Raw genomic sequence first — 12,265 nt, forward strand, 5'->3', positions numbered from 1 at the left:
GTTGTTTTGGCTGGAAATCTATTTGGCTTCTGAGAATGAAGGCCACCCTGATCCAGATGACCTTGGATCTGCCATCCCAACCTTGGATGCTACTATCTAGATTCCCATATGGGAGAGAAAGAAGCTTCTAACATGTTTAAATGACTATCTTGGGATTTATGATACTTGCAGCTGAATCTGCAGCAGTAATCTGTTGAATTGTAGACAATAACCTATTTCTTGCTATAGAATTTCATTCACTCTTTGGACTCAGTTATTGAGCACATTCTATGTGCCAGGAATTGTACTAAGAGGATATGAAACAAAGATTTTTATTATTATTTTTTTAAATTTGAATCTCTAAAAGCTTTGGAAAAAGATTTGAGAACCCAAATCCCCCTTTCCTTTGGAACATCTTTGCCTCTATCCTGTGTATATCACAAAATTCTTATTCTCTTCACTTTAAAAGGAATATTTTCCTGTCTGGATTTTAGACTGATCTTGTCATTTGAAAGTGAATAGTATATTTTTCAAAAGTTAAGAAAACCCCCAAACACATAAACAAACCAAGCACATAATGATTCAACTTTTCATCCCTAGATATATGACAGGTCATGATACAAAGTTCTGATAGAATTGCAGTCTTTGAAAATATGTAAAATGTAAATATATTTCCCTAAATAAATTCAAAATATCTTGGGTCACATATTAAAATAATAATAAGTTAACACTTAGAAATATACTAATGGCATATTTATTTTCAGTATTAGTTACATATACTGAGAGATATTAGAATGTAGGGTACAATTGTGAAGTGAGAGTCCCTCTTCCCTAAATAACTCACCTCCCCACTAAGAGCAAAAAGTGACCAGACATCTCCAGATTAAACAGATACAATGACCATTGGCTCCCTAATCTAATCCTGCTGCAAGACATGAACTGTTCCTACTCTTAAGGTGTAGGTAGATTCCCCACAAATTCTTTCTTATTAATTTCTGATCATTTATTAAACTTTGGAGGTTTTTTTTTTTTTAAAAATAAAAGAGAGTATAAGCTCTATGTTTCAAAGGAGATTTTGTTTCTGATCTAAAAATACTCCAGGGTGTCAAATATGTAATAGATTTTTGAATTATAATAAAAATACAATAAAATCTAAAGAGATATATAAATGTAAATCAGAATTACCTTTGGGTCCACGTTGAGAATTTTTCTGTCTCTTTTATATTTGAAAAGTAAGCCTTCTGGATTGTCAGCAATCACTTGATAATTGGGAGTGGAGTTACAAACAGCAGTATGACTGTCCCAGTTGTAAAAACTACAAAAATAAACATTTATTAGGAGTTAAGATGTGTAATACATTAACAAGTGTATTTCAGAGAATATTTTGGATAGTTTGGTGTCAGGATAAAGGGATAAGGACGGTATGTACAACCATGTAGAACACATCTGAGATTCAAATTCTTACAGAAGAGATTAGATATATTTATAATGATTTTGCATGATTTCCTGGTTTGGACACTAAGATCTAGGACCTATTCCAGTATTAAATTCTCAGGAAGTCAAAAAGAAAATTGATGCAATTTAAGGTTATTTGTTCCACTGTAGACTTGTCAGGGTAGAAAGAAACTGTTTGCTGGAAGGAAAAGCAGGCTAAGTCACTTCTTTTCATTTGAAATCATTTCAAATGAATTTCTTCCTTCAGAATTTCTTTTTCAATATGTTTCCCAGGGAGCAGGAGAACTATATATGTTTGAGTGGTTATCATAGGGCAGACATGATGTGATGTATTGTAACACAACAGCCCTGTGAAATTGCTCATTTCACAGACAAGGTAAGGAGATGAAGCCAGGTCAACCAGCAAGGTTAAGGTCTCCCAACTTATATATCATGTGGATAATATTTCAATCCAAATCTGAAATCTCAGTGTTTCAAAGCATACATGTGCTCTTTCAATTATTCTACATTTCTGTGTAGCATTTTTCCTTTATAAAAAAAAATCTTCTATGGAAACTTCCTATTTTTCCACATGTTGTTTTGTACTTACTTGTCAAAACTGAATACAATGCTGTCATTTGAATTAGTAGAATCATCAATGTACTTTTTAAAAATATCTTATTCTTAGTAACATTTCTTTTTTTATATTCTTTAAATATATTATTAAACGATTTTAAGTATTTTTACACGTAAAATGTTAAAACAAAATGATGAAATTTTAACATTTAGAATTAGATGAACATTAAAAAGTAAGAAACATATAACTCTGGGATCTTTCTTAGAAAGTAATTGTTACATTATTACATATTTCCTTCTATTATGCATCAGTTTTTTTCTATATCTCATAAATCTTTTTTTATGTTAAGTGATTTTCCTACATGCATTATGGATCAAAACAATTACTTTTCTCTAAATGCTAAATATCATGAATTAATAATGATAATGTTGAACTATATTACAGAATGAACTCATAAGCTTAAAAAACAAATAGCAGCTGTCTCTGCAGAAACTAAAGTAACGGAGAGGCAAATTTATCAGGAGGATGCTGCCATAGAGAATTCCAGACTTCAATGTGGAAACCTAGAATCTCAAAACAAGTCCTTATATACCAACAATACGAAGCTTAAGTTTGATATCAAAATCTCCCAAGAAGATTTTCAGGAGCACATGATAAAATATAAGATTTATTATGCAAAAATAAAAGCACATAAAGATAATTTGGGGGAGATAGAAAGCCAATGGTCATTTATGATTGAACTCTGTGAAAAACAAGATCTAGTTAAAAAACTAAAGACAATGAAAGAGGAACTTATGCAAGATCTCCAAAATCTAGGAGGGAACCAAATGACACAAGTACATGTTTGAACTGTTACTTATCAAAACTAGTTGTTAACTAACTCATGTACTTATTGAAGAACTTAAAAATTGTGAAAATAGTTTCTGAAGGTTAATAGAGAGCATTTTACTAACTTAATAATAAATGTATTATTTAATATATTCTTATAATATGAATAATAGAAAAAGTTTTGATAAGTAACATTTCTAATATTATATTGATTTAAAATAACAGTCACAGAGATAACCCATGTATACCTTATAGACCAATCTACCTTTCAGATATTTGTCATATTTATTTTTAATCAGTTTTACCTGATCCTGTTTCTGAGTTGATTTACCCTCTATTACTTCTTTTTCACCTTTTGAAAGAAAGGATTTCATTTATTAGACTCACTTTGAATTATATTGTTTTTTGAAGCATCAATATTAACACTTTTGTGTTATTACATGAAAATGTAATATGCTTACCACCATATTTTTCAATATTCACATGATTATATAAATCATATATTTAAGTCACTGGCATGGGGGATTATAGTAAGAACTATTTGCTCTCTTTCCCCACTATCCTTTCTATGGCACCAATATGAAAAATTGCTTTTCCAACCATCTCTTTCTGATTAGTCAGTCCTCTGTAAGAAAGCAAGGATGAGCATTGGAGAAAAGGAGCTGAAGGTCCTGTGGTTCTGATGGTAAATTCAAATCAGTGGTGAAAGAATTTTTAGCTAATTTGACTCTGCATCTATTCAAGGTGGGTTTTCTAATTCAGTTTAATCGATAAGAAAGAAGATAGTTTGGCTGCTATTTTAATAACTGTTCAGTTAGGAGATTGTTAAATTGGAAGAGGGGACATGGTGTGATTTTCAACTTGATATATATGTCTAGGTAATTGTTTACAAGATATGTAAATATGGATAATTCCAGCAAAATGCTTTAGTCATAGCTCAAGTGGCATGGTTTATATCATACATTTCTATCTTGTTGCTCAGCTCTTGGACTGAAAGCCTTATGGAAATCCAGGTGGATTTTAATAAAAATTGCTCTCTCCATATATGTGTAAGAAAGCAAGGATGTGTATACACACACACACACACACACATATATGTATATACACTTATACAAATGTATATATAAATATATATATAAATATAAACATAAATGTATTTGTATATATACACATATATACAAATTATATACAAATATAGACATTTATACATTTGTATACACATTATATACATATAGATATATACATTTAATACATATTCTTTAATTTTATACAAAAGTTGTTTTCTTTTTTTTAAAATACCTTGTCAGTTTTATTCCTATCTCTATACCTGTCACTTTTTGTTTTTGCAGCTTTTTCACTGTTGTGACTGAAAGATATGACTAGAACAATGAGGAACAGGCTTCATTACATGTGCCAGTCTTTTTTTAAAAAATATTTATTTTTTAGTTGTAGTAATACCTTTAATTAATTAATTAATTTTTATGTGGTGCTGAGGAGTGAACCCAGTGCCTCGCACGTGCTAGCCAAGCACTCTACCACTGAGCCACAACCCCAGCCCATGTGCCAGTCTTAATAACTAACAATTATATTTATTTAGTAAAGCCAACTAATGATTATTTAACAATTACCATGTGCTGTGTAATACACACATTTATATGTATATAAGCATATACTATATAACATATATAGTATATGTTATATAGTGTATGTATATATTTTATATATACTATATATAAACATATACTATATAATATACATATAAATGTAAACATAATATATATACACACATATATTGCATATCTATATTATATACATTTATATTTAAGATACACATATATTAAAATCTAATATTAAATATTCTAGAATGCTAGGAAAGGTTAATCAATTTAGCACTGATATTAATATAAACAGAATACAGGTAGCCTAGAAACCAATACTATCATTTTTAAAACAGTCTATAATTAAAGAAGCATCACAAATCATATATATATCAATTTGTATAGCATATGGCATTTTTGAAGAAGAAATTTTTTTATTGACGCTTTTGTTGTCCTATACAGGGATGATAAACAGGCTTCATTTCATGTACCAGTCTCAATAACTAACAATTATTTGTATTTAATAAAGCCAACCAACTAGTAATTATTTAGCAATTACAATGTGCTGGGTCCTATTGTGAGCCTATTGAATCATCTACCTCATTTAATCTTGTCACCAATTCCATGGAGTAGGTATAAAACTAAACATTTTATACATGCTGCATTAATAGGGAAATGGTGTCACTTGGATTCTAACTTTTTTTTGCAGGACTCCAAAGTCTGCTCTGTCAAGTACACATGCTAGTTTTTCTCCTGCATACTATTTGATGTGGCTACCTAAGTTTCATCCACTAATGATGAAAACTGATAACTAGATCTTCAGAATACAATTCAAGTATTCCTTGCCCTGTAGCCAGGTAATAAAAATTTAGCTGATGGACCATGAGCAGGAATGATATTTGCAACTTTTATCCTGGACCCATTGAAGATTTATATTTTCTGTTCTTTCAGCGATCTGAAAAGGAGATGACAAGGTTGGAAGAAATTTAGAGTCGGGCTGGAGATGTGGCTCAAGCGGTAGTGCGCTGGCCTGGAATGCGTGCGGCCCGGGTTCGATCCTCAGCACCACATACAAACAAAAGATATTGTGTCCACCGAAAACTAAAAAATAAATATTAAAAAATTAAAAGAAGAAATTTAGAGTCATTCTGAAATGAGGATGAGAGTTGAGCTCACTGAGAAGATACTTGTTTAATTACTATGACATCTAAGTTGCCTGAAAAAAAAAAGGAAATTATACATACTCTAGGGCCACAACATAAATGTGGACCATTAATGGTTTCTGCATTGTCAACTAATTCCTCCCATATATAATGATTCGTGATGCTTCTTTAAATATAGACTATTTTAAAAATGATAGTACATGTTTCTAGGTTTATTGTATTCCATTTATATATAACAGTGCTAAATAGATGAATTTATTCTAGAGTTCTAGAATGTTTAATATTACATCATAATTTATATTATGAACCTTGTGAACAATATTCATCTAGTCTTACCTGCTAATTTTATTCTGAAGAAATTTAGAATAAATATATAATCCACCAATCAAATGAATTTTTATTGTTAAGATATTGAAACATCAGTGTCAAAAATAGTACTTAGCAGAATAAATGATCAACACATAGTTAAATGATTTAATAAATTTGGAAGATTTATTTATTTTAGATTATTCTTAGGAGTAATAAGTGACTGATTGATATTATAAAGTATATATTTATCATATTTTCAAGATGATGAATTAAGAAACATTTTTCCTATATAAGCATTTATTTTGAAAGAAAACTTTTTCATTAGTTCCCACCATTTTATTCCCCAATTGATCCTCTGGTTTCTTAAGTACTCAACTAGTAAATCAATAATAATAGTGGTACTATTGATAGAAATGTGGTGTCCTCATTCTCAAAATGAGTCTCCTAAAATTTTCATATCATATTGAATTGAGGAATAAACTAGAATAAAAAACCATTGTAAGATCCAAAGTATGAGGTTAAGGTAAAGAATAAGGCATTAAATTATACTGAGTGAATTTTCAAGTTTTATTGATTATTCATTTGATGGATTTTGGTGAAAATTAAAAAAAAAATTTTTTTCAATACCATGTCAGTTTTATTCTTATCTCTATACCTGATACTTTTTGTTTTTGTCAGCTTTTTTACTGATATGGCTGAAATATCTGACTAGAACAATTTTAAGGGAGGAAAAGTTTATTTGAGGCATCACAATTTCAGAGGTCTTAGTCCATAGAAGGCTGGTTCCATTTCTCTGGGCTTGAGGTGAGGCAGAACATCATGGCAGAAGAGTGTGGCAGAGAGTAGCAGCTCACTTGGTGATCAGAAAGCAGAGAGAGTTTCTATTCTCCAGATGCAAAATATACACCCCAAAGTCCCACCTCCTCTAGTCACAAGCTACCACTTCAGTTACCACTCAGTTAAAATCCTATCAGGGAATTAATTCACTGATTGGGTTAAGACTCTCATAACTCAATCATTACTCCTCTAAACCTTCTTGCACTGTCTCACACATGAGCTTTAGGGGACACCTCACATCCAAACCATAACACTTTTTTTTTTCCAGATAGCCAATTTAAGTTGACATTTTTATAAAATCTGGGATAAGAAGTCAAAAAATCTGTAGCACTTTAGATAGTTGGAATCATATTTCTTGGTTTATTTTTGGTGGATGGGGATAAAAAGAGTAAATGATAAGATGTTAAAGGTGAGGGAGATAGAGAAATTAGAGATGACTCCAGACATTTGGGTTTCATGAAATTTTTAATCAAATAAATATTTAATTAATACCTAGTATAATCCAGTTAGGTCTGAAATTATATATTTCTGAAATAAAATATTTTCTTGGGATACAACACTCAAACATAGTGTTTCTTGAAGTGAGATCCAGAGAAAATTCCTGGGAATGTGAGTTGTCTCTGATTACTCTGCTATATCATCTCAGTATCCATCTGCATGCTTGTATTTATCTTTGTCTTGGGTTAAAGTGTGAATAATTTAATCAACCTTCAATTGATTATTTGTACAATATTTAAATAGAGCATTTATACTTTCAATTAAATTCCAACCTCTGAAAATCTTGTACCTTGTTCATGTCTAATATTTAGTTAAACAAAGGGAAACATAAAAACTATGAATAGATGGGGGAAAAGACAGTAGAAAACAAATGAGATAGAGTTCTTGTTCAATATCAAATGACAGAAGACATATATCAATTATATGTGAATTCTGTTCAGGAAAGGTAAAAAAGCAAGTACTACCGGGACCCAAAGTAAGGACCTGGGAAGACTTTACAGTGAAGCTATGGTAAGTCTTGATAATTAATACGTGAAGAAGATAAGCAGGGAGAAGGCATGGAAACTAAAATAGTATGACACTTTTGTGAAAATGTGAATATTCAGTTTAATTGGATCATGGAAGGCACTTTAGGGAAGATGACTGTAGAGGGCAAACATATCTCCATGGACTTTGTATGAAATGAAACAATGGTTGGACTTATTCCTAGAAGATAGGGATCCACCAAAGAAAGGTGTTAATTTGATAAAAATATAGTTTTAGAAAGATAAATTTGGAAGCAACAGAGAATTATTCTGAGAGTGAGAAAAACTTACAATGGCAGAGGTAATCCTGAAGTATTCTTATGGATGAAGATGAGGTACTGGATTTGAAAAGACACTAAAGCAGTGGAATGGAAGGAGTTAGTGGTTATGTGAGAGGTAAGGACAAGAGTCTAGGATTACTCTAAGGTTGATGTTTTGGATTCCTGAGTAGATGGAATGATTTACTAGGATATAAAATACAGGAGAAGGAAGAGATTTGCAAAAGGTGTCAGATGGTTCAATTTGGGATATGTTGAACTTGAAATCCCTGTGAAACATCCATGAAAATGAAATCAGGATCTTGGCTTGTGTTGTTTATTGTTTCATTTCCAAGATTTCCTAGTTCATGCCTGTCACATTGTAGATGATGAATGCATATTAATTATATAAATAGATAATGGATGAATTTGTGAAGCTGTAGAGTGTTTTCTAGGATGAAATAGTGGATCCTGATATATTAACACACTTAAATTTGAAGAGGTGGCCGCCATGGCCAAAGAACCCAATGGAAATGACAAAATTTGGAAACACCAACTTTACAAGGAAGGACAAGGAATCAGCAGAAGAAAGTGAAAAGAAATAACATGAAATGATAAAATAATCTGAAATCAGAAAGAATCAGGAGACACTTATTTTGTCACAAAAACCAAAGAAACGAGAGTATGTCAAGAAAGCAAACTTCAAGGACAGAAGATAGAATGGGGATGTAGCTCATTGCTCTGCAGAAATAGGAAATAAATAAATAAAAAAGAAGAAGAAATGTATGAAGCCATACAACAGTGACAATTTATCTACTAGGTGAGATATGAACAGTGCCAACAAAATTGGCACTTGGAGGATTATTTATTAAAGAGAAATCAGTTGCAATGGTATGGTAGGAGAAAAATTCATGTAATAGAGAATTAAAGGGAAGATAAAAAAGATTACTAAATAAAAATAGTTCTTTTAAAAACTTGCCTGTGAAGAAAATAAGAAAACTAGCCTAATACTTGAGAAGAATATAAAAGTTAAGGAACAGAGTTTTTTTTTTAAGATGAACTATTCTTGAGTATGCTTTTATGGTATGAAAATGAAAAGGCATGGAAATTAGGACTCTCAAGAGATAATATCTGTAAAAATACTTTATAGAAAATTATATGAGTAGATATAGCTAATATGCAACATTCCTATGCATTTCTTCATATGTGTAGAATAATTTAATTTTAATAAGAGCATTTCACTTTTATTACTATTTCTTCTACATAGATAAAGGAACTGAAGCTTGGAGAGATTAATTAAAATTTTCAAATACATATAGTTAATATTACTAGAACAGCATCTCAAACATATTTTAGAATCTAAAACAAATGCTCTTTGTATCTGTTTTCTATGATTAATTTTCATTGGCAGAATAATTATTATTTTTTGTTAGTTTACCTACATTACTGTTTTGACTTTTGTGGGACTCTAGGCTCTTAGGCTCATTCTTTTGCTCCTATAATTCACAACCATTTCCTTATATCTTATTTATCCCTGATTCACAAAATGCAGACATTGAAAAATACCCATTGCAGATCAAATGTCTACATTTCTCTAGTCATCTCTCTCTACCACCCATTACATTATTCATGTCTCTTATTTCTTCATTTTCCTCCTTACTCTCTCTCAGAAGATGGCTTCACTTTTTCTTTCACACTTAAGAAAAAAGGGACTTTAACTAGAAACATGACCAATATCCCATCCTATTATTAAGAAATTTATTTAATATTAAAAATATCTTCTGTACCCTTCCACTCAATTCAAAGGTTTGGATCCCTTCTTCTTTTCCAAGATAAAAATCTTCTTTAAATGGGTTCCAAATTTCTTCTCTTCTTGCTTCCTTTTTTTGTGAAGTGGGGGGACCTGGGATTGAATCCAGGGATTCTTAACAACTGAGTCTATCCCTGGCCCTTTTAAAAAAAAATTTAACTGTGAAACAGGATCTTTCTAAGTTGCTTAGGGTCTCACTAAGTATCTGGGGCTAACTTTGAACTTGTGATTCTCCTGCCTTAGTCTCCCAAATACCTGGGATTACAGATGTGCACTATTTATAGTGTTTCTTTACTTACTTCAAATCATTATCCAAATTTTCTCTTATATAATCACTCATATCAATCATTCTGCCCCCCACCAGAAAACATGTAAATGACCTCAACTAAACAAAGAAAAGGAAGGCTAGAGAAGAACAACAAAGGGAAAGACAAGAATAAAAAAGAGAAGATTTAAAAAAATCTCTAACCCAGATTCTCTCTAAACTAATACATTCTTTCTAATGCACTACAATTAAATCCATATACCCTATGTTTACTTCCCCATCCTCCTGCTCCATTCTCAACTGAGCAGCTTTTCCATTTCACCTTCTCAAGTATACTTAGCAGCATGAACCATGGACACCTCAGGCTCAACATAACAAAAACTAATTTTTTCACACCTATTATTATCCTTGCTATACTCTCTATATCAATAACTAACTACGAATGTTTATCAACTAAATGAATGATATGTGCCTACCTAATCCAATTGATTATATTATTCTTAGTTATTATAGGATTAAAATAAAGAAGCAGCAAGAAAAATTATTTTAAAAAGAAAGTAAGAGAAATTATCTAGAACTTCTATCTGGGACTTAGAATACTGAAATCCTAATGTAATGGTTTCATTTTTCTCTTGTTTAAATTTTAAAGGTTGAACAAAGTTTCTTTACAATATGAAATGCTTTGATAATAAAAGCATCTTTGATTTGAGTTTTTCCATACTTATTGTATTTAACTCTCACACATAGTTCATATTTATTTTTACATCTTGAAAATATTTGCAAAAACTTCACTCCTGTAGTGGAAATATCTATTCTGGATACCATTTATACCTGTAATAGATATAATAATGCATGATAAACCATTGATGAAATAATTTAAGGTTTTTGGAATAAGAGAATAATTTTCCATTGATTTTCTATGATAAATAACTTAGGAATTAGGCTTTATAGTGAATAGGTATAAAAGGTACTTATAAACAATTTCTGCAAATAAAGTGTCATAAGAAAACTATGTATGAAATCTTGTTTATTGAGTGATAAGGGGACTTCATGCATGTTCTTGGAAACAATTACCTGTTTGCCATCTCTTTTATATGGTAATTCCTGACACTAGGAAAGATGTTTTGATGACATCAAGGGCAGCAGAGCTTTGGACTGTCCAGAATACCTTCTGTGCTCTAATTTTGCTTAACAGCTTTCTTCATGTGTGTTGAAAATGATATAATTATGAGAGTCATGAAAGCACAAAATGGATAATGTTATCAAAGATTTTAAAGATTTGCATCTAAAATATATCTAAAGGAAAGCTGAGTTCTTAGGGGTGAATATAGAACAATAAAAATGATTTCACAATTTCAATCTCCAGCATGTTTAACATAGAGAAAAAGTAAATAACCCATGAACCTCAAATTTGACATCACAGAAAACACATCACTGAAATTAAAGCTATCACTAAGAAATTTCTCACACAAATATAATCTACAGTTTACAATGATTAGAAAGTTTTGATTTCAATCTCTACTAATAATGGAGATATTTGGGGGTTTTATATACTTGAACCAATACTTCATAGTATACAAGTCTGTGTATTATTATATTTCACATTATTATAATGTTATACATAATTTACTGTATTCAAAACTTTCATATAATTATAAAAATAAAACCAAAATATTTAACTGGTAAGAGATTCCAGTACTCTTTTCAAGAAAAAAAAAAGAAGACAAATACATTGAAGAAGGAAAGAACTATTTTATTTCACCCACATTATTCCTGTCCCAAGGTAGCATAGCTGAGTCCCAAGAGAGACTATTTTGATCCATGACTTTTCCTACTGGGGGAAAGTGAGAGCTGAATGAAAGATTGGCTTGCCCACAAGGTTCATTTTAGTCCTGTCTATTCCAGATCACTGAGGGTATCTGCATGACTAAATTGAGTGGGGTGAGTGGATGCTTGGGTATGGAAGCAAGGAAAAAAAATATTGAGGTTCACAGAAATCATCAGGCAGATCTCAAAAACTAGACATAGATTTTTATTAACTGGCTTATGAACTCCATCCACCAAGAGGGCTACCCACAAACCCCATGGAAAACCTTACCTAAGGATCACTCAATGTGCTGACCTGAGCCCTCAGCATTTTATGTGTACCCTCAAGATGGCATGTGTAAGCATCTCCTGGGGGTCAA

The 12,265-nt window shown here is 31.1% G+C and overlaps 1 protein-coding gene across 3 annotated transcripts in view; it reads right to left on the reverse strand.

The window, feature by feature from the left end:
- The window catches only part of Cfap299 (cilia and flagella associated protein 299), a 615,462-nt gene that overhangs the window by 15,002 nt on the left and 588,195 nt on the right, over positions 1-12,265 (reverse strand). For 2 of the 3 annotated variants that reach the window (XM_077803587.1, XM_077803586.1), the window contains one exon: positions 1,165-1,294. The exons of the other annotated variant lie outside the window; for it this stretch is intronic. In XM_077803587.1, coding sequence (XP_077659713.1) covers positions 1,165-1,294 — 130 coding nt within the window. The remainder of the gene's footprint in view (positions 1-1,164; positions 1,295-12,265) is intronic. 3 annotated transcript variants of the gene reach the window in all.

This window comes from Urocitellus parryii, chromosome 10 (genome assembly GCF_045843805.1).
Source record: "Urocitellus parryii isolate mUroPar1 chromosome 10, mUroPar1.hap1, whole genome shotgun sequence".
Lineage (NCBI taxonomy): Eukaryota > Metazoa > Chordata > Mammalia > Rodentia > Sciuridae > Urocitellus > Urocitellus parryii.